Source organism: Bombina bombina, chromosome 4 (assembly GCF_027579735.1).
Source record: "Bombina bombina isolate aBomBom1 chromosome 4, aBomBom1.pri, whole genome shotgun sequence".
In the NCBI taxonomy this organism is placed as follows: domain Eukaryota; kingdom Metazoa; phylum Chordata; class Amphibia; order Anura; family Bombinatoridae; genus Bombina; species Bombina bombina.
The window spans coordinates 649,942,339-649,965,969 of record NC_069502.1 but is presented as its reverse complement, the minus strand read 5'-3'; the positions used below and the strand labels follow the sequence as shown (position 1 = coordinate 649,965,969).

Below are 23,631 nucleotides of genomic sequence, written 5' to 3'. Positions count from 1 at the left end.
CACACAATTCCATTGTCTTTCTAAATTGTGAATAACTGACTTGATGCACTGGTTTATATAACTATAATTAAAACCCTAATGCCACATGCTGCGTATGCACCCACCTAATACCAGTGAGCGACTGTGTGTTCTTTAGCTTGTGTACAACAATCAGCTGTATCCTGTTGTACACGTTGACACTGATATTATTAATTGTGAATTTAAATGTTTGCCTTGGAACAATTTCTGCGGATGCCCATGCCTGCAGCTATTGTAACTTCATGTGAAAGCAGCAGATGTCATTGGCAGCATAAGTAAACTGTCAGAGTTCATTGTACAAAAGTTTAAAAGCTCTGTGCAAGTGATACATAGCTGCACATACAGTATGCTAACATGTCTCCACTATCCAGAATGAATGCATTTCTGATCTGCTTCATATTTTGTTTTGGGACCATACAACTTAAACCTTTATCACAAGAAGAATATCCACCATCATGGGAATCAGCTACAAATAAATTAGATGATTTTAGCATTAACAATGATACAGTCCTCATAAATCCATGGAATTACCCACAGAGATTAAGTATGTACAAAATATTACTTAATACCACTGCAAGATATGTTCCTATCAAGGATACTGACAATAAAAATAATATTTTATGGGGGCTGCCTTTACAGTTAGGCTGGCAGTTTCGCACAGGTAAGATTGTTTTATTTAACACTTCTGCTATATACGATTCTGTGAAATAGAGTGGGATAGATTACAAGTGGTGTGCTAACGTTACTCATATAAACACGATCTGATAAAAAAATATTCATATAAATATTAATAAAAACTATTTATAAGGGTTTAAAGGTATATGACCATCTATTTGACTGCAAAGTGCTATAATATATATATATATATATATATATATATATACTGTATAAATATATATATATGTGTGTGTGTCTAAATAATAATTATATAATACTATTTAATAATGTGTTTTACTTTCTATTTCCTGTAAATATTTAACATTCCAATCCTCTTTATATAGGGGAAATGTTATTTGTATTTTTAAATTGTTATTCCTATATATATATATATATATATATATATATATATATATATATATATATATATATATATATACACACACGTGTATATATCTAAACCTGTATATATTCATATAGATATATAGGTATAGATATATATTTTACATTCCATTACATTTTTTATATTTTGGGCTTTACCCGGGTAATCCTAGGATTACCCAAATGCTTCTGGATAAAGCTAATAAAATCATACATTGGGCTTTACCTGGGTAATGCTAGGAAAACATACCAACAGTAAATTAAGCATATTTATATTTCTTTTTTTTGGATTTTTCTATGTTTTGTACCATGTTTTGTTACAACAACAGCAAATTAAACATTTTTACAACAACAACATGAAACATTTTTATTCATAAAACATTTTTATTCATAAAACATTTTTATTTTTCAAAATTAAACATTTTTATTTTTTTATATGTGGATTTTTCATGTTTTCTACCATTTTTTTTTTACAACAACTGGAAATTAAACATTTTGTGTTAGTGTGTTCTTGGACAGACCGTACTGTTCTGTCCAAGAAACTTTAAAAGTACGTCATGGGAGTGGGACCCATGGTTAGGTTCCCATAGGTGGATGCAGTGCCAGAGGCTCTGATTAGAACAGAACTCTCAAGAGTGTATCTGCCCTTGGCACAAAAATGTTTAAAAATGTTTAATTTCCTGTTGTTGCAACAAAACATGGTACAAAATATATCAAAAATCCACATCTGATGAGGTCTTACATTGCAGGAAGCAGGCTCGGCCCCCCAAGGGCTCAGGAGCAGCTTACGCTGCTTTGTACATGGAGCTGTATGTGAAGAACATAGAAATGTCAAATATGTGCAATGTGCTGCGGGTTGCGCGCTGTAGGTCTAATGCAGTTAGCACACATAAAGAATTAGTTATCTTAAGGCATGTCATGTAAATATTAAATACAAAATATTGAAAAAAATTATTAAAAGTAATTATTAATAATTATTATAGTTACTGTAATATATATATATATATATATATATATATATATATATATATATATATATATATATATACTATGGATTTTTTAGAATATTTTTGTATTAATTAATAATTTTTCAATATTTTATAGTTAATAAATATAAAACACGCCTTAATATAACTCATGTCTGGTTAGCGCACATGAGAAATTAGTGTACTCATGTTGTTGTTTTTTAAAGCTGTGAAAAATTTGGTTCGGCCATTTTTCTCTAAACAAATATTCAGGGAAATTAGTTTCCCCAATTATTCGTTGGCTGCAGTATTTGTGATTTAATTCATTTTACACATTCATTTAAATTATGGTGCAGATAAAAGCGTGAGATCTAAATGCTCCATTTCATGAAAGTAAAGCAGCACCGGCAATTAGCACATCTAGGCAAGTATCCCTGCTTTCCCTTACCTAGAAATACCCCGTATACACTGTTACCAATCAGCTGGTGCATTCATGCATTGGTAGCACTAGCAGTGTATACGGGAAATGTCTGTGTAAAGGCAAGCAGGGATATTTGCCTATAAGAAGTGCTAATACAGGTAGCCCTCAGTTTACGCCGGGGTTAGGTTCCAGAAGGAATGGTTGTAAATCGAAACTGTTGTAAATTGAAACCCAGTTTATAATGTAAGTCAATGGGAAGTGAGGGAGATAGGTTCCAGGCCCCTCTCAAAATTGTCATAAGTAACACCTAATACATTATTTTTAAAGCTTTGAAATGAAGACTTTAAATGCTAAACAGCATTATAAACCTAATAAAATAATCACACAACACAGAATATATAATTAAACTAAGTTAAATGAACAAAAACATTTGCTAAACAGCATTATAAACCTAATACAATAATCACACAACACATACTTCACTTGCATTTTTCTGCAAACAGTTCTTTCTATGCATTCCAATCTGGACTGATTTATAGACAGGAAGATCCTGTTCCTTTAAAATCTGCTCTATAGCTCAGGTCTGGTTAAACTGATTAATTTCAGCTTGCTTGGCTTTGCTGCAACACAAGCGGACAGCTCCACCTACTGGCTATTTTAATAAATGCACTGCTTCTCAATGTTTTTCAATAGCAGTCACATGACTGGAAAAAAAGGTTGTTATTCTGAAACGGTGTAAATTGAACCGTTGTAAAACGAGGGCCACCTGTATATAAAACAAAATCATATTTGGTAACAGCACTGCTTCTTATAAAAGTTTCCTGTTGAAAATCAGCTGAAGCAAAGAGGGTATTAATTCAAAACTGCACAAACAAACTTAATAAGTTGCCTACTTCCCCAATGAAAAAAAACAAACGGTATTAAACCCTATTAAGCAGACCCTGACCTACTGTAACCTTGGCCTATATGTACACAAGTTAAAGGACTTGTAAGTGCAAAAAGGTGTATCCATTAGAGTATAAGCTGTTCAAGTATGATTAATATAACATGTTTGAACGTGTCAATATTATATGAAAATGTTAATTGCACATATTATTTAAATTAGTAGTATTCAAATAAGGCAAGTGGTGATTGAAGTCGGGCTGTTGAAAAGCAACTGAAGCAAAGAGAGTTTTAATTAAAAATTTCACAACCTTATAAACTGACTACTGCCCCTTTAAGTAATAAAAAACAAACTTCAACACAATCAAATCTATTTGTCAACGTGTTTTACTTTTGAATTTTTCATATACATAACTTGAGTGAATGTCAGCAAAAAACATACCAGCTTGGTGATTTAGCTCAGTTGGTAAATGCCCTAATTACAAATAAGCCTGTTTAATAAAGATTTAAGGTCACAGGTTCAAATCCCAGCAGGGCCAACTCAGCCCTTCATCCTTTTGAGGTCATTAAAATGAGTACCATTAAATTGGGTAATAATAACAACTATTAATATTCAACTGCCGATTTGGTTAATTCCAAGAGCGAGCGCTGAAAAAGCACTTTGAGTCCCACTGGAAGAAAGGCGCTATATAAATACTAGTTATTATTTTTATAACATAAGCCAGAGAGAAGTGTTCATCCAATCTGCTAGATAGATATAGATAGATTGAGAGATAGAGAGATAGAGAGAGCGAGATAGTTAGATATTAAAAGCGAGATAGATAGATAGATATTGAGAGCAAGATAGATAGATGATAGATAGATAAATAGATAGAGAGAAAGGCTCCCCTGCATTAGAATTGAACACATTCTGCATATGGGTGTGTATAGAGTGGCTGATATGGGTCCCCAGCTCTTAGTCTCTGGTGCCACTGCACCTGCTAAATCAATGGCAGTTTTAGCCCTGCTTTATTATTTATTATAATAGTTTCATCTGTTGAAACCACCATCTATAGTGAAATGTTAATACTACATATTGCTATAAAAAGACTGTGTAAGCAATACGCAATAGAAGAAATCAAGCTTCCAATGGGGCTGGGAGAAAGAGAGATCAGCCCATTTGAAAGGGTGTTCCTGCAGGAGCTTTAAATAAAATTCATTCTTATCAACTGCTTGCCTGGGTACATTGTCCCTTTAAATAATATTCCTGATATGGATGACTTGACCAATTTAAATGGTAATTTATTTATTGGGTTTTAATACTATAGAAAATTAAGCCAATCCAACCAAATGTAAATACAATTGTTTTGCATTTTATCTCTAATGGATTTTAATGAAGACACTACTTTTGTGAAAAAGATTCAGACAAAGATTATCCCAATGACTGTAAGCACACCAAAATGCTGTTATTAAACAGAACAAATTGATGGGAAATAATATCAGATCATGTGATTAAAATGTAAATCATATGAAAGCAACATTTTGAATTGACTTTCTTTCCTTCTCTTACATTTAGGAAGGTTAGCGGATAACTCTCGTGACCAGAAAAACAGAGATGAAACACACATTTCTGATAGAAGCTGGTGGGCTTGTAAGTATAATACAAATTACATAGCATCCTATATCCTACCTATGGGAAGAAATCATAAATAAATATATATATGGAGTTGTAAATTGGTTTAGTATCTTTGGAGTTATGTTAAAAAAAGTGCTTTCAAATTTAAGAGATATGGAAATGATTAGCCTAACCTACTGCGAAAATGCTGCACCAATACTTCTGAACTTTGGTACGCAGATAGATTTTATTCTTTAGTAAAGTTTTTCTTTGGTGAAAAATTGCACAGTAATTGCTGTTAAATAAAGCTTTTAAATTGCCTCAGATTGAACATTCTAAGGGCTAAATTATGAGTGCAACACTATTTTGCACTCCCACTTGCACGTTAACTACGCTAGACAAAGGATTTTTGTGCGCCTATGGTTGCACTCCTATTACAAGTTAAAAGTAAAAGATTTGCGGTCAAAAGCAACCAGACACACACAAAATGCCTCCATCTAGTGAAGTCACAATCCCGTTAATTTAATCCCCCATATACTTTAATAGAGTGTACAAACTGAAAAAAAGTAACACCTATATTCACCCGCTTACCCTAAACCGCCACATATCCCACCACAATAAACTCCCTTCATTATTAACCCAAAACTGCCACATAGCCCACCGCTATGAACGCCCTAACCTATTAACCCCCTAACCACCACAAACCCCATTGCAAACTACCCCATGACCTATTAACCCCTAACCGCCACAACTTCCTATGGGAAAATACACCCTAACCCCTTTACAGCCCTAACCTCCTAACAGCTAACCCCCCAACACCTCTAACCTAACACACCCTAAGTTACAAAAAAATAAAAACATACCATTACATAAATGAAAAAACTGCCATTACAAAAAAAAAACAACTGCCATTACAAGAAATAAAAAACCAGCCTATCCTAAAACTAAAGTCCCCTTAAAAAAAAACACCCCAAAATAAAAAAATAAATAAACTAACACTAAAACCTACTCTAAATATTGTCCTGAAAAGAGAGGCAGTGACCACATGAAGAGGACATTGGGGGGAATGTAAGAAGAAAAGAAGACAGAGCTGCCCATCTTAGGAGCCAGATTCAAGTTAGTGAGTACTACATTTTAGCATTAGGAATGGAAAAAAGCTATATGCCTTATGCCCTTTTCAGCGAATATTTTTTTTAGAATATGGGGCCCGATCCGATATGCAGCGTCGCCCGCAAAAGCCGGCGACGCTGGGTTTTGCGTGTTTTCGGTATCCTATATACAGCGCCGCATCTAAATGCGGCACGTATATTTCACCTGTCGCTCGCAATTTTTACTTCCATAAGCTAACATGGGACCACGTCGTCAATCGGTATCCAATATCCAGCACAAGGCCTTACGTGGCGAAAATGGAGAAATCTTACTCCATTTTCACCTCGCCATAAAATGCAGCCGTAGCAGGCCTTGCGCTGAGTATGGGAGCACCGTAGCTCCCTAAAATGCCTGCAAAAAAAAAACCCAACACCTAACGCATGCGCAATGTCTAGCTACCTGTCAACCGCAATCCCCCACCGCAATAACTAATAAAGTGTATTATCCCCTAAACCGCCATAGCCCACACCGCAATAAACCAATTCTATTTTTAACCCCTGAACCGCCATAGCTCACATAGCCTATTAAATCTATTAACCCCTAACTAATAAAGTGTATTAACCCCTAAACCGCCATAGCCCACACCGCAATAAAACTATTCTATTTTTAACCCCTAAACCGCCATAGCCCACATAGCCTATTAAATCTATTAACCCCTAATCTGCCGCCGCCAACGTCACCACCACTATGATAAAGTTATTAACCCCTAAACCTAAGTCTAACCCTAACACCCCCTAACTTAATTATTATTTAAATGAATCTAAATAATATTACTATTATTAACTAAAGTATTCCTATTTAAAACTAAATACTTACCTATAAAATAAACCCTAAGATAGCTACAATATAATTAATAATTACATTGTAGCTATTTTAGGATTTATTTTTATTTTACAGGCAACTTTGTATTTATTTTAACTAGGTACAATAGTTATTAAATAGTTAATAACTATTTAATAGCTACCTAGTTAAAATAATTACAAAATTACCTGTAAAATAAATCCTAACCTAAGTTACAAATACACCTAACACTACACTATCATTAAATTAATTTAATTAATTAATTAACTACAATTACCTAAAATTAAATACAATTAACTAAAATAAACTATAGTACAAAAAAATAAAAACACTAAATTACAGAAAATAAAAAATATTACAAGAAGTTTAAACTAATTACACCTAATCTAAACCCCCTAATAAAATAAAAAAGCCCCCCAAAATAATAAAATGCCCTTCCCTATACTAAATTACAAATAGCCCTTAAAAGGGCTTTTTGCGGGGCATTGCCCCAAAGTAATCAGCTCTTTTACCTGTAAATAAAAGTTAAATCCCCCCCATCATTACAACCCACCACCCACACACCCTTACTCTAAAACCCACCCAATCCCCCCTTAATAAAACCTAACACTACCCCCTTGAAGATCATCCTACCTTGAGCCATCTTCACAAAGCCGGGCACAAGTGGTCATCCGATCCGGGCAGAAGTCTTTATCCGATGGGGCAGAGGAGAACATCCAGACCGGCAGAAGTCTTCATCCTATCCGGGCAGAAGAGGACATCCGGACTGGCAGAAGGCTTCATCCAAACGGCATCTTCTATCTTCTTCCATCCGACGAGGAGCGGCTCCATCTTGAAGACATCCGTCGCGGAGCATCCTTCCAGCACGACGGACTAACGACGAATGACGGTTCCTTTAAATGACGTCATCCAAGATGGCGTCCCTCGAATTTCGATTGGCTGATAGGATTCTATCAGCCAATCTGAATTAAGGTAGGAAAAATCCGATTGGTTGATTTAATCAACCAATCGGATTGAAGTTCAATCCAATTGGCTGATTGGATCAGCCAATAGAATTGACCTCGGATACACTGAAACACACACTCACGCATAAGGATTCACATATAGACACTCTATAGCAGCAGGGCCGGAATGGGACCAAAAAGAGGCCCGGGCATTTTAGGGCAAAGAGGCCCTCTCCCCTACCCAGGTGCTGAACCAAAAATGTGGCATATTTTTAAACATACATTTTTACTTTTCAAATAAAGATACAAAGAGAATGAAGAGCAAATCTTTGTGACCAGAGGAATAATATAATGAACTTTCCAGAAAAACTCAATTCAGTTCATACACATCATACACAATACCTCACAATACCACACACACCGTGACTGTACACAACCCACACACTCACACAATAACATACACATCCGTACACACCACCCAATGTTCCCTCTAATTATTTTTATATGTTATCCTCTAATTAAATATAATTATTTACAAGTTGTATTTCTATATAATCTATCTGGTGCAGCAAAAGTTCAAATATTTTTTTAGCCTTTAGTATATTTTCCCATCAGTTAAACTGGTTAGGGCATCAAATTTAGTCAGTGATCCAAGATCCACATTTTTTCCAGCTATATTTCATGATTGTGCCATAATGTCTAAACTATCCATGGCAAATGAAAATTAATATAGAATATATGAAAGAGTATTATTGTATTAGCTTTTTGCCTGCTTTCAGCCATCAGATACTGGCATTATATATAGCAGTTTTGCTAGGCAGCTAACTTTAAGTGGGGATTAAACCACACAAGTCAGAATATGTCCTTTTATGTAACTTTTAAATTCACTTCTATTATATAATGTATTTGTACTCATGCCATCCTTTGTTGAAAATCATACATATCCTAAGTAGCAATGCACTACTGTAAATTAGCTGGCAATTGGTTGGTGCACACATATGCTTTTTGTCATTTTTTCACAAGATGTGTCCAGTTAGCTCCCAGATGTGTATTGCTCCTCTGGAATTGACTTTAGCTATGTGCTTAAACATATTTGCAGTTATATGCAAACAGCAGTGCAAAATTAAAATGCTGTAACATGGAGTATTTTGATTTGCACTTTTGTCTTTTTAAAAAGCCAGATCAGAGGAGATAAAATAAATATACTGAAAAGGGGGAATGTCTTTGGAATGCCAAATAACACATACATACAGTATGTTGTTTTCTCCAACTTTTATGTCCTTTTGATTAGCAAGAAAAAGTTTATCTATTTCTATCTAGTTATCTATCATTCAAAGTTTCTAACAAATGAATATTAACAACACAAAAATATTCATTAAGAAATCCTATAATATAAAAGGCCAAATGTGTTTGTCTGAAGCTGTCATGCGCAGCAGAGACTGCGCAAGGACAAACACACATGGCCTTCAACAGACTGACCTGGCAAGCATCTGGGGCCGACCGGGCATGACGGGGGGGCCAGCCGGGCGTGACACGGACTGGACGTGACGTGGGCGGGACCGGGTGTGATATGGGCAGGGCCGTTCAGACGTGAGAGAGAGAGAGCTCAAAAGAGCAAAAGAGAGGGGGAGAAAGAGAGCAAAAGAAAGGGGGAGAAAAAGAGCAAAAGAGAGGGGAAAAGAGAGCAAAAGAAAGGGGGGAGAGAGAGCAAAAGAGGAGAATAGAGAGAGCAAAAGATGGGAGAGAGAGAGCAAAAGAGAGGGGGGAGAGGGAGCAAAAGAGAGGGGGAGAGAGAGAGCAAAAGAGAGGGGAAGAGAAAGAGCAAAAGAGAGGGGGAGAGAGACAGCAAAAGAGAGGGGGGAAAGAGAGCAAAAGAAAGGGGAGATAGAGAGCAAAAGTGGGGGGATAGAGAGAGCAAAAGAGAGGGGGAGAGAGAGAGCAAAAGAGAGGGGGAGAGAGAGCAAAAGAGGGGGGATAGAGAGAGCAAAATGGGGGATAAAGATAACAAAAGAGAGGGAGAGAGACAGCAAAAGAGAGGGGGGGGAGAGAGCAAAAGAAAGGGGAGAGAGAGAGCAAAAGTGGGGGGATAGAGAGAGCAAAAGAGAGGGGGAGAGAAAGAGAAAGAGAGAGGGGGAGAGAGACAGCAAAAGAGAAGGGGAGAAAAAGAGAGCGGGAGAGAGACCTCAAAAGACAAGGGGAGAGAAAGAGCAAAATAGAGGGGGAGAGAGACAGCAAAAGATAGGGGGGAGAGAGCAAAAGAAAGGGGAGAGAGAGAGCAAAAGAGGAGAGATAGAGAGAGCAAAAGATAGGGGGGAGAGACAGCAAAAGATAGGGGGGAGAGAGAGCAAAAGAGAGGGTAGAGAGAGCAAAAGAGAGCAGGGAGAGTGAAAAAAAGGGGAGAGAGAGAGTGCAAAAAAGAGGGGGGAAGAGAGGGGGAGAGAGAGAGCAAAAGAGAGGGAGAGAGAAAGCAAAAGAGAGGGGGGAGAGAGAGCAAAAGAGAGGTGGAGAGAGCAAAAGAGAGGGAGGTGAGCGCAAAAGAGAGGGGGGAGAGAGAGAACAAAAGAGAGGGGGAGAGAGCAAAAGAGAGGGGGGAGAGAAAGAGCAAAAGAGAGGGGAGAGAGAGAGATCAAAATAGAGAGAGGGGAGAGAGAGCAGAAGAGAAAGGGGAAAGAGCGAGCAAAAGAGAGGGGGCAGAGAGAGAGCAAAAGAGAGGGGGGATAGAGAGAGAGCAGAAATTAAATCCACACTTGCCGATTTTAGCACCAGCCTCCCACACTCAGTTTGAGGGTCTGTTGCAGGTGTGCCCCTGCAGTATGTGAGATGGGGAAGTGATTTTGGGGCACAGGAAGGGGCCAGCAATAAAGTACTGCACCATGATGCTCCAAACCAGGAGCGAGAAAATTGTGATCCAGCTGTGCAGGGTGGGTGGGTAAGCCTCTTAGAGTGAATAACCCCTCAACTACACCTCTTATCTGTGTTTGGGGCATGTTGGGATATGTATCCATCAGAAAAGATACCGGAGGATTCTTTCTACTCATCCCAACCTCTGCCTATAGATTAGCTTTTGTTTAATGTTACTAGTGTCACATGTAATACAAGTTAATCTATCGGCAGTGGTTGGGATGATGAGTAGGAAAATTCCTGGCCCCCTAAAAACGGCCCTGCTTCTGAGCACAGTAAATTTATAGCTCACATGCAAGATAATTGTGTGCTTTCTAAATTAAAACAAAAAAAACTTTATTATAAAAAAATAAAAAAAAATACTTGTGCATTTTTTAAAAACACACACACACACATATATATATATCAAATACAAGTGTAACAACCTGCGTATATTTATACCCTTACTTTTCAAATTGTTGGGTAGCTCACTCCAGGATCACTGCTTGCAGCCTGTGCTTCTTCTCCCTGCCTCCCTCTCATTTAGAATCTAGCTGTAATGATGGGGGCGGGCCCCGCACTGTCTGATTCTGAGTCTGCTTACATTAACAGGGGTGGGTGAAGGAACCCGGGCCACAGACAGCAATAAAGGGAAAAACAGGGTTGGATCAGCTCTTACTAAATTACAGTGCACTCCACAAAAAATATTATGCAAGTCACTCACCTGTGCTAAGTAGCACAAAGATCTCTGCAGCGCTGACTGACACAATTTTAAAAAAACTCTGCTGGTGGTTAGGGCACGGGCAGCCCCCCTGCAATCATGGAGCCCCTGACCCCAGTCACCCCTTTCACTCCCTGATGGCAGCCCGGGCTGCACTACTTATCACTGTGTGCTAAGTTGACACACACATGATGTTATTGGTGGGCGGAGCTAAAGTAACCGGTGGCCCACTGGGCTTTTGCCCGGTATGCCCTATGGACAGTCCGGGCCTGTCTAGCAGACACACAAAGAAACACACAAACACACTCAGACACCCAAACAGACACTCAGCACTTGTTTACATTGACCTGACAAGTAAGTACTTGTCAGGTTGACCTGACAAGTAACAAAATATGGAGCTAAATGGTGGATCGGTGACTTCCGGAAAGGTCTCATTAGTCTCAAAGTCTGTAGAAAGATGTGAATAATCAGTAGTAAGTAACGTCCTAAAAAGGAGCAGACAATGGACACACACACACAAACACTCAAACATAAACTTGCACATACACCCAAGGAAACACAGACAGAGACAGCCTCAGATAACACACAAAGACATACACACACACACACACAGACACCCACAGAAAACACACAAAGACATACACACACAGAGAGACAATCACATAAAACACACAAAGACACACATACAAACACACCCTCACTGAGAGATCCACAGAAAACACACAAAGACATACACACACTCTCACAGAGACACCCACAGAAAATGCACAGACATGCACTCACCCTCACAGAGACATCCACAGAAAACACAGACATACATACATACACACACCCACCCTTACAGAGACATCCACAGAAAACACAGACATACATACACACCAACCCTCACAGAGGCATCCGGAGAAAATACACAAAGACATACATACACACACCCTCACAGAGACACCCATAGAAAAAGCACAAAGATATTCGCACACACCCTCACAGACATCCACAGAAAATGCACAATGACATACATATCCACCCTCACAGAGAAACCCACAGAAAAAAAATACATACACACTCATAGAGACACAAACAATAGCACAAAGACATAAATACAGACACCCACAGAAGGTAAAATGTCTGCACATTGCATCCCCTAAATCAACAGTGTGTGACATGCATGATAAAATTGCAGAAATTAAGAGATCACTTTTAAAAAAGTAATATTTGTAAAGGTGCAAACAAAAATTATTCTGTGAATTCAAAATTGTACATTAATGATCTGGGTAGATAGCTAGATGAAGAAAAGTAGTTTTGAAAGGTTGACATATGTTTTTTCCCCCCCATTTTCCCCAACCAAGAGCACCACTTCAAATATGGTATACAAATGTTCCCATCTGTCAGCTGTACTTATGGATATTGAAAATGCTGTACTCTATATGGTCTCGGTGGAACCATACGCTGTGGTACACAGTCTCATACCATTAGATCTGGTAAAAATGCAGGATTTAGGCTTGTTTGTATGTATTTCAAAATTAAGTCAGCTGTAGTGTAAACTGAACAGTGTTAAGTTAATTGTCTCATTTCAAACACTGAGCAATCTTAGTCTAAAAGTATAATATGTTATGCAGATGTAAAAAACCTTAGATAAAATGCCTCCTTGCATCTGGAAAGTCCTTGCATAAAGGGGCAGTAAACTGGAATGTAATGAAAAAATATATATTAATTTAAAAAAAAACTAATATCTGCCAAAAGGGCACCTACCATTTGTGTATTGAGGAGGAAACATTTCTGCATGGCTTTAAATATAGAATTTCTACAGCATTGTCAAATAATCATAAACACACTGCTGCATATTGCTAAAAAAAAAATTTTATGGACCCCTGGCCCCACCATACAACTACTACCACACTGAAGTTACAATCCGAAATTGTACAAAGAAATAAATAATTAAGTAAGTCCTACCTCCTCTGCAAATGAAAGTGATCTGCTGTCTGACTCAGGCACACACTGTACAAACTTAAGTGCAAAGTCTCACACTGTGCATAGTGGTTTAGTGCACACTCAGAAATCCTCTCAAATGCTAATGCTTTACTCCTTGTAATAACATTTCCCATGCTCAATAGCACTCTGCTGTAGTACCCTCTGGTGGCTACCAAAATAAAAAAAATAAAAAATAATAATAATAGTTGTTCTTGCCTCATGGGGCTTCCTGGCCCATCAGGCCCCTGACAGGAGTCACCCCTGTCACCCCCTGATGGTGGCCCTGGACATACATAAAGCATGTATTGTCTTTATTTCAATCACATGTAAACATATTACCGTTATCCAGTAACACATTTAGCACAGTAGGAGCCCTAGAGCTTTAGTTATTGTCCCAGTTTCACTTACCATAGCAATCTCAGAGGTACCCTATGCTTCATAGCATGATATCAAGGCAGACCCGTCAACCTTTTCCAGAGAGTAACAGGAAGGTTGGGGGAGTCAGAGTAACAACATAGCATCTTCACTGTCACTGCACACAAAGCACTATCACTGACAATGTATATACTGTCCACTGGGTGCACAGGGTGCACATACAGCACACTCAATGCACATGCAGCACTTCCTACTATAATTTCCCAGGAAATATAATGGCAAACCAATTATGTTATTGCCAGAATTTAAAGGGACAATACACTGTAAAATTGTTTTTCCATTAATGTATTCTCAAGGACTTGTTATACCAGCTGCAGAGTATAAAATAGTTGTGAAATTGCATTTTCAAGTTTATTTGTGTGTATGAAGTGACTGGTTTTGTACTTTTGAACTTAATTGTAATATCAGATCTCATTATGCTAGAATTTTGTGTACACAGACTTGCTTCCTTATCTTATATTTGTTTGGAAAACCAAAGCTTAACACTTAGAGAGAACAAAGGAAAATTATCATTTTATTACTTAACTATCCTGCACCCCACTAGGGGTGTATTTTTTTCTGCTGGCTGTGTTTACATAGCCTTATCAATAGTTTAAACCTCAGTATACAAACTTTCACTATAGGTGGGGATACCACAGGCTAAATCAGCTATTTCAAATGCCAAAATAGGAGTAAAGGAGCTACTTGTAAAATATGTTATACACTCCAACAGGTAAAATAGATAATGGGGATAATTTAAAGGGGAGAAAAAAATTGGGTGAACTGTCCCTTTAAGTTCTTAATCAAAGATTAAAAAGTATGGGAATTCTGAAATTAAACCCCCAATGAAATTAATAACACAATAAAACATAATTTATATTACAAATTAATTGATGTTGTTTGCCCTTGTATATACCCATATGTATCAATCCATTGGTGTATTATACATGGAAGTAAAAAAGAAATGCTATTGAAATATGCTATATGTTCCTTATATTGTCAGTGAGATAGTGTGCTGGCTCAGAAACAATGGCAAGAGTGGTGGTAACACTAACAAACTCTTTAGCCCTGCACCAATACATAAGTGAGTGTGGGAGTGGCTGAGCCACTAGTTTTGTAAGTTGGCTGAGCTTGAAGCTGGTTATTGTGTGGCCAGAATCCTAGAGCCTACATTTGTACCTAATAACAGCCATGTAAAGAGAGCAATTTATGGATTTCTCTATTGTTCTCATCCATTGTTTGGTCAGATTGGGTGCATTAATGCTGTTATCAGTGTTCTTGCTAAAGGAGCACTAATATTTTCAGATCATGACTTGCCAGATACATACTATGGAATCCCTTGCTCTGCCTCCATATTTTATTAACACTGAAGATGTTAAGGCACTAAGGGGTAGAGAACTGAAGAAGTTATGCAGATATATGTGTAATTTAATATGCCAAATGCTTTTTGCTCTAAACACTTTTCTTCACGTGCCTCCAAAAAGAATTACAACAAAGAACTGATAAGCACTGAGGATTATCATCTCTTGGCCAATTGTAGCTAACACCTACATTTAATAATTTTAGTAGTTGATGCTTTTTGTGCCAACTAATTTAGTTTGGAGTGCCAGCCCTTTATTATTTAAACCCTTACTGTATGCCACAATGCTCTTTTGCTTACTGACAGTTTTTTTATGTAATTAAAGGGACAACATTTTTCTTTAATGAGTCAGATAGAGCATACACGTTTAAACAACTTTCCAATTTAATTCTATTATGGAATTTGTTTCATTCCCTTGATATCCTTTGTTGAAAGAGCATCAACACACTACTGGGAGATAGCTGAACACATTGAGTGAGCCAATGTGCAGCCAACAATCATCAGCTAGCTCCAGGTAGTGAACTGGTGCTCCTGAGTCTGCTTGGGTATGCTTTTTAACAAAATATATCAAGAGAACAAAGCACATTAGATTACTGACTATGCACCTGGCCACTGCATGTGGTGTGAGTGTTAAAGCATAAACCCTGTGAATGTTTTGACTATTATCTTAGTCTGCTTGAGTAATTGCTGATTTTATGTCTGCTTTTTATATTTGGGTCTGGTCTAAACAAATAAGACAATAATCAAAAAATAATTAATTAAATGGGAAAGGGAGGTGGATTTATATAAATAATGAGATGAAAAAAATGCAAAAGGAAAGTGAGGATTAAGTTCAGCACCACTCACACGTTATTACAGTTCTTTGTATTGAGACCATTACAAACAGTTCATAAATCATAACTTTCAATTTTTCTGCTTTCAGCGCCCTTCTTAAAATCCACCAGACCAATCTAACCCTTAAAAACTAAATATTAGCATATTTCAATACATTTATCATATATCAAAGCCTACATGACAATGATATTTACACTGAGAGCTTCTCCTAAAATAGCTCAACCACCACACATCTCAATCTTCCCCCAGAATAGAAACCTTTGAGGGACCAACAACCCAAGTGACCAGATAAATGTTGGTTCCTACCTTTATCCTTATTCCATTTTAGAGAGGGGCCATTGGGTGGGTAGGTTTTGATAAGGTGTCTTGCATTGGGTGTGATAAAGGGATTATTTAGGTAAATGCCAAGCAGCGGAGGAGTCTTGGTAAGGTGGAGCATTAGCCAAGGTTCTCATGCGTCAAGTAATAGTAGTTAGGTTTCAATAGTTTTTGATGTCTTAATTGTGGTTTAACAGTCATATTAGATAGGAAGTATTAGTACTAGGATGTGATAGTTATTTTATATAGGGAGTTTGTCTGAATGGAGTATTCTGGCGGTGAGAGGATTATTTTAGTTTGTGAGTGTAATGGTGGTGCCATTTTGATAGACACAATTTTACTTGCAAATTCTTTAAAGAGTGCAATGACTTAAGTTGCATCAGGGTTAGAATACTGGTTTAACTAACAGGCAATTATCATTGAGTAGGAAAACGTCTCTCTGTCCAAGATTGGAACAAAACCCTGTCAACTATAAAAATGACCCGGTTTAGAATTATCCCTGAATTAAATGCTAATGAAAATAAAGCAACTTTCATCAATATATTCATGCACAGACACAGACAAATACACATTAAAATCTGACCACCAATAAAAAATAATGTTTATATCCATTTTTTTTACAGGTATGAATTATTACTTATCTGTTATTCCATTTCTTGGAGCTGCTGATGCAGAATTATTTAAAGATTTCCCATATGAAATAGAGATATCTCACCCAACGGAATTTGAGTCGGATTTTTGTTACAACATTACTGACTGCCATTCATCTTCTTCGGAAGCAATGAAGAAATGGAAAACCTTTTTTGAGGTAGCAAGATTACGATGACCTGTTGTTTTTTTTCTCTCCATAATTCCGTTTTTTGCTGCACTACCTCTTATTATATGTCCTTTAATGCTTTAAAAGGATATTAAAGTCAAAATGTAATTCCCCATAAAGGGATAGATTACAAGTGGAGCGCAAAAATGTTAGCACTCTTGTGCAAAAGACTCAGGCTCGCTAATATCTGGAGGTTGGATAACGCAAGGGTGATAACTCCCTTTCCCCAAAGACTTTCATAGGTTGCGTTAAAAAAGCATTTTCTCTTGGGCGTTAACCAGAAGTTGCATTAGGTCAACAACACTAAAACCAAAAGTGCTTTAGTAATATTTCAAATACCTATTAGAAGAGTGTTATATGTTGTTCACTAAGTCTCCCTAGATTAAATATGATACAGGTTGTCTCCTTATAAGCCTTTAATCGCATAATATGTCTACTACCTCCAGCCAGAGCATATAAATACAGTAGTAGTACAGGTCTGATTAGTTATTAATCCTAGTATTGCAGTACAACTTATTTATATATCCTCCTCTCAAGTGGTTAGGATACTTGAGTACCTGATGAAGAAAATCCTCTATATATTTGGAGTTAACTTCAGCATGACCTACTTTTCAGTTAATGAGACCCATAACCCTAGCTATATAATTATTACTATTTTTTTTATGTTTAATGGTATCTCACAGTGTATCATAGAAATACCATGATCTAAAAGTCGAGTTATGTTGGTTAATGTTCTCAATGATATTGTACTCCTTTTGACATTCACCAATGTTGTTGCATGCACCAGTTACTATGTGCTATCATTGTAGCATGATCTAACGCTAAGTCAGAAGCTCCCTACTATACTTTGTAAAACTACTATTTAGAACAAAATATGGTACTGATTCACACATTACATCTATATGATACAAATATGTTGGTGCTGCTTATAGAGGCCAAAAGAGCAGTCATTTATTAGCTCATTCTAAGTAATCAACGCTTTTAGTTCAGTTATGGGACATGTTCAGAATAATGGTTAGTCATGGTCATGAGTTCGATGTCTGGTGGACATGATACACTACAGCTTATCATGTCCGCCAGACATTGTTAAATCGGCCCCTATGTGTCTTCTGTGAACTGCCCTATGTTAAAAAAATAAAGTCTACAAGCCAGAATGCTATCCGGCTTTACCCTACTAAAATAGAAGTGGCTGTTCTGCAACAGATTAAAAATTAACCAGATACCCTACACATCAGCGCTTTAAACACATATGCCTGAACAATGAGCACCATATCTGTTTGGGCTTTGCTCTAAAACAAAAAGGAAGAAACAATAGCATGAAGCAGAAATGCCAGTCTTTTCATATATTTATATCAGAAGCATCAATTATTATTGAGTAGCGTCATTACAGTGATCCAAGTAAATGACATAGTTTACATAATTCAATAATAATGTCAAAGGTAAACCATTATGAGTGCTGGCATTTGAGTGTTATTTTCAAAGTACATCCAAAATTGTTCAATAGTGTTATTATTAATATTATTTCTAGGCGATAAGCCTGCCCAGAAGGCAATCTATGTTTAAAAAACTTCAAACCCCAAAGCTAATATTACAAAAAATAAAACATTTAAAATTACAGAAAAAATAAACATTTTTTTCCAAAATAAAAAATGTAAACCTAAACTAATACCCCTATAAAAAATAAAAAATCCCCCCAAAATAAAAACACCCCCTAATCTATTAATAAAAGGACATTTTGTAGGGCATTGCCCTAAATAAATCAGCTCTTTTACCTGTAAAAAATACAAAGTATCCCTAACAGTAAAATCCCCCACCTAACCACCCCGCCAAATAAAAAAAAAATAAGTCTAAAAAAACCTAAGCTACCCATTGCCCCTAATGGGGCATTTGTGTGGAAATTGCCCTTAAAAGGGCATTCAGCTCTTTTATTGCCCATTAAAGGGCAATCAGCTGTTTTACAGCCCAAAAACCTAAATCTTATAAATAAAAAAACAAAAAATTAAAAAAGGGTCAGGAAATCTTAAAATGTTTGTTTCATATATAATTAAAGGCATACACAGTATAATGTCCCTTATATACAAATGTGGGTGGTTATAGTTTAAATTAACCTTTTACTTACCATTTGGTAGGGTCCTCCTCCTGCCCCCATGCCCACAGAGTTTTTTCACTCTAAACTGTGGCAGAGGTGTAGCAAACCAGCAAGCGACCTGTAGCGTTATTCACTTACTATAGCACTTGTTTGCTCTGATGCCTCACATGCATGATAGCTTCATTCAAGCCAACAGAGCAATTTAAATATATGGCTTGAAATAAGGCATCCGCCTGAGTGAGCACTATAGTAAATGAATAGTGCTACAGGTCACCTCCTGGTAGTCTGTGCCTGTAGGCATGGGGGCAGCTGGAGTACCCTTCCAAATGGGGAACAAAAAAGTATATAACTTAAACCCCCTCAAACGCTCGCAATCAACCACAAACCACATAGCCATAAACTTAGCTCTTTCTCCCCTGTTACTGAGGAAGAAGTTTCTGCACTTATATTGCGCTCTCACCTCACTACCTGTCTCCTTGACCCTATCCCCTCACAGCTACTCTCCTCTTCTCTTCTACCCTTACCCCTATACTCACACACACTTTTAACCTCTCCCTCAGCACCGGTATATTTCCCTCATCTCTGAAACATGCACTGGTCACACCTATTCTCAAAAAACATTCCCTTGATCCAACCTCCCCATCCAACTACCGCCCTATTTCCCTCCTCCCTCTTGCCTCAAAGCTTCTCGAAAAGCTAGTATATGCACGCCTATCTCATTTCCTTACATTAAACTCCCTCATTGACCCACTGCAATCTGGATTTCGTCTCCATCACTCCAAAGAGACAGCAATCATTAAAGTTACCAATGACCTACTTACAGCAAAATCAAAAGGCCACTTCTCTCTGCTTATCCTCTTTGATCTGTCCGCAGACTTTGATACTGTTGACAACCTTCTTTTGCTCCAAACCCTCCAATCCTTCGGCATTTGTGACACAACCCTCTCGTGGTTCTCTTCCTACCTGTCAAACCGTACCTTTAGTGTAGCCTTCTCTGGGGCCTCCTCTGCCCCGTCACCACTTTCTGATGGGGTACCGCAAGGCTCTGTCCTCGGTCCCCTTCTCTTCTCAATCTACAGGTTATCATTAGGTTCCCTAATTAAGTCCCATGGTTTCCATATCATTTGTATGCCAATGACACCCAAATCTACTTCTCTGCACCAGACCTATCTCCTTTCTTGCTAACCCGTGTCACTAACTTTCTGTCTCACATCTCTTGCTGGATGTCCTCTCACTACCTCAAGCTAAATCTCTCCAAAACTGAGCTCCTTATTTTTCCCACTTCTTCCAAAATCTCCACCCCCAATCTCTCTATAACTGTTGAGAACTCCATCATTACCCCTACCGGCATGCCCGATGTCTTGGGGTCACATTTGACTCAGATCTTTCTTTCACTCCTCACATTCAGTTCTTGGCTAAAGCATGCCGCTTCCACCTTAAAAACATCTCTAGAATTAGACATTTCCTTACACAAGACACAACTAAGGTTTGAATCCTCTCTCTCATCCTTTCCTGCTTCGATTACTGCAACCCTTTTCTCTCTGGTCTCCCTAGCTGCCGCCTAGCTCCTTTACAATCCATAATGAATGCCTCTGCCAGGCTCATCTTCCTTACAGGTCGCTCTTCATCTGCTGCACCTCTCTGCCAATCCCTTCACTGGCTTCCTCTTGACTCTAGGATAAAACACAAAATTCTCACTCTGACATACAAAGCCCTCAACTGCACTGCTCCCCCCTATTTCTCAGACTTTGTCTCCAGATACTGTCCCTCCCATACCCTTCGCTCTGCTCATGACCTCCTCCTCTCCTCCTCTCTTGTTACCTGCTCACATTCCTGTTTACAGGACTTCTCCAGACTGGTTCCCATATTGTGGAACTCTCTGCCTTGCTCCACAAAACTCTCCCCTAGTTTAGAAAGCTCCAAGCGCTCCCTAAAGACTCTACTGTTCAGGGATGCATACAACCTACGCTAACCTTTCTTTATACCAGTTCCTCTCCGCCATTGCTATCCCCTGAATCCCCTTATCATGTAAACCTAAGAGTCCAGCTGTTTGTAGATCACCTTCTTAAGAGCTGACTACCACAGTGCGACTCTTGGCAGGGCCTCTACCCATTTGATCCCTATAAATGTTTTGTTGTACTCCACATTTGTTTATAGCACTGCAGAATCTGTTGGCACTCTACAAATAATGGATAATAATAATAATAATAAAAGTGACATTATACTGTATATGTCTTCACGTATATAAATGCAAAGAAAATTTTAACATTTACTGCCCCTTTAATGTTTTAATTTTATAGCCAATTAGGCTAACTGAATTGTCTTTGTACAGTATATTTTACAGTTACTAATTCTACTTTAGCTATTTATGTGTTTGTGCTATGTCATTCCACTACATATAAATTGAGCATTTTATTTTTTTCTGGGACCAATATTGTCTATACATTTAAATAATAGCAATGTATATATACTCTTTACTTATAATCAAGTACTAATTGGAATTGCTCTTTTTGTGTAGTTTTTAAAGACACCAAGCCCTGTATCTGACACATTGAAAGAAGATGATTTATTATTTTACATGTGGAAAGCACATATTGAATCTCTTGGCACAGCTCTTCCACGGTGCTCTAAAAGGTAAGTCAAGAGCAACGTGTTCTTTAAGAAGACAATGATTAAAGGGACATAAAAGTACATTTTATCATTATACTTTTGCTTAAATATAATTATATGTTAAACCTCTGCAAAGGGAGTAAACAGTAAGGTCCAAAAGCAGCAATGCACTACTGGAAACTAGCTGAATGAATCTGATGAGCCAATGACAATAGACAAATGCATGTAGCTACCAATCAACAGTTAGCTCCAGTAGTATATTGATGCTGCTGAGGGTATGTACATATGCTTTTTTTAACAAAGGATACAAAGCAAACAAAGTCAGTTTGATAATAGAAGTGAATGTAAAAAAATTCTTAAAATGACATGCCCTTTCTAAATCATGAATGTTTCATTTTGACTTTCATGTCCCTTTAAGAGAAACTTCCATAAGCAATATGCTCAGAATTTAAAGAAAATGAATAAATAAATAAATAAATAAAAACATTTATAAATAGGCCGATGCTGAAAAATTGTACACATGCATTGATTACAAACAATCACCTAGATTATGACTTTTGCGCTATCCCAGGTGCGTAAAAAATGCAATAAAATTAGCGGTACCATACTTTCCATAGCACTGCCATTACAAGTTACTGAAAAACCTCCTGGTGCTGTGTGGTATTGTGCGATAAGCTCCATACCGCACAAAAGCCAAGGGATGAGTTTACGTGCTTGTGCACGCTTTCCCCCAAAGACATCAATGGGGAGAGAGTCTTAGAAAAAAACTAACACCTGCGATTGCGAAATGGCTAATTGCCATAACGCAACCCCATTGATGTCTATAGGGAAAAAAAAGTTACGTTTAAACCTAACATCCAATTATAACCTCCTAGTCTAAATACCCCTAGTCCGGGGGCAGAGTCAACTGCCGAAGCCATAGGACGCACTGCCAAAGAGCTCCTGATTCCAAAACAATGTAAAATTAGAGTTTTTACCTATAAAATGATCGTCTACAGTTTCTAGCTTGATTCTCATCATTTTAAAAGAGTTGGTGAGATCTTCTGTACTCCACATCACTAATTCTGAGGACACGCTGGGACATAGGAGATGCAGACGGCCTACAGAAACTCCATGCAGTCAAGCCTCACTACACCACTCTAGTGTTGCAGTTATTCGACCTAATCTAGATTGAGAAATTTAAGCTCTAGACGCAGCGATCTTTACGCCTTAGCTCAGATATACCCGTGCCCCTTGCCTTGGCCCCTGCCATGGGGGATGTGGCCGATCCCCGGCAGAGGACTGGAGACTATGGTGCATGAGAAGAGAGCACTATGGAGATTGTGGAGATTTGTGATCGATCTCCTACACTTCCATCTTCTGTGACAGCAATCTGGAGAGGGCTTGCAAGTTCCTCAGTCCCTCAAAAATACCCCAGCGCTGAGCGCTTCATCCGGATCTTCAAATCTGCTGATAACAATATATCCCTTCTCAGCAGATTCAGGAGTGACTAATTTCCCTGGCAGATTACTAGATGGCATATAGTTCTACGGCTGTTTGTGGATTCATGTGGACTATGGCAAGAGAGTTGGGGGAGCCCAAATTCTGGTACATATTACTTACCCCTCTTTACCTCAGCATAGAGGTTAAAAACCAGCTAACTTAAACACTCTCTGCTTAGACTGTGACTTGGTGTCCAACTAATGGCTCTATGTGCTGGACCTGTGGGCTATTTACATGTTTTTATTTCTCCTTTTGCTTATTTTACCTCTTAATTTTTGTATGTTAATTGTTAAACGTAACTTCTCATTACATTGATCGATAACTCT

General features: G+C 37.8%; 1 protein-coding gene across 1 annotated transcript in view; it reads left to right on the top strand.

Annotated features, from left to right (window-relative positions):
* Window positions 1-326: 326 nt before the first annotated feature.
* Window positions 327-23,631, top strand: part of C4H6orf58 (chromosome 4 C6orf58 homolog) — a 103,622-nt gene continuing 80,317 nt past the window's right edge. Inside the window, exons 1-4 of the mRNA XM_053709128.1 lie at window positions 327-679; window positions 4,880-4,954; window positions 16,931-17,115; window positions 21,732-21,847. Of these exons, the coding sequence (XP_053565103.1) occupies window positions 373-679; window positions 4,880-4,954; window positions 16,931-17,115; window positions 21,732-21,847 (683 nt within the window). The 5' untranslated portion in view covers window positions 327-372. The remainder of the gene's footprint in view (window positions 680-4,879; window positions 4,955-16,930; window positions 17,116-21,731; window positions 21,848-23,631) is intronic.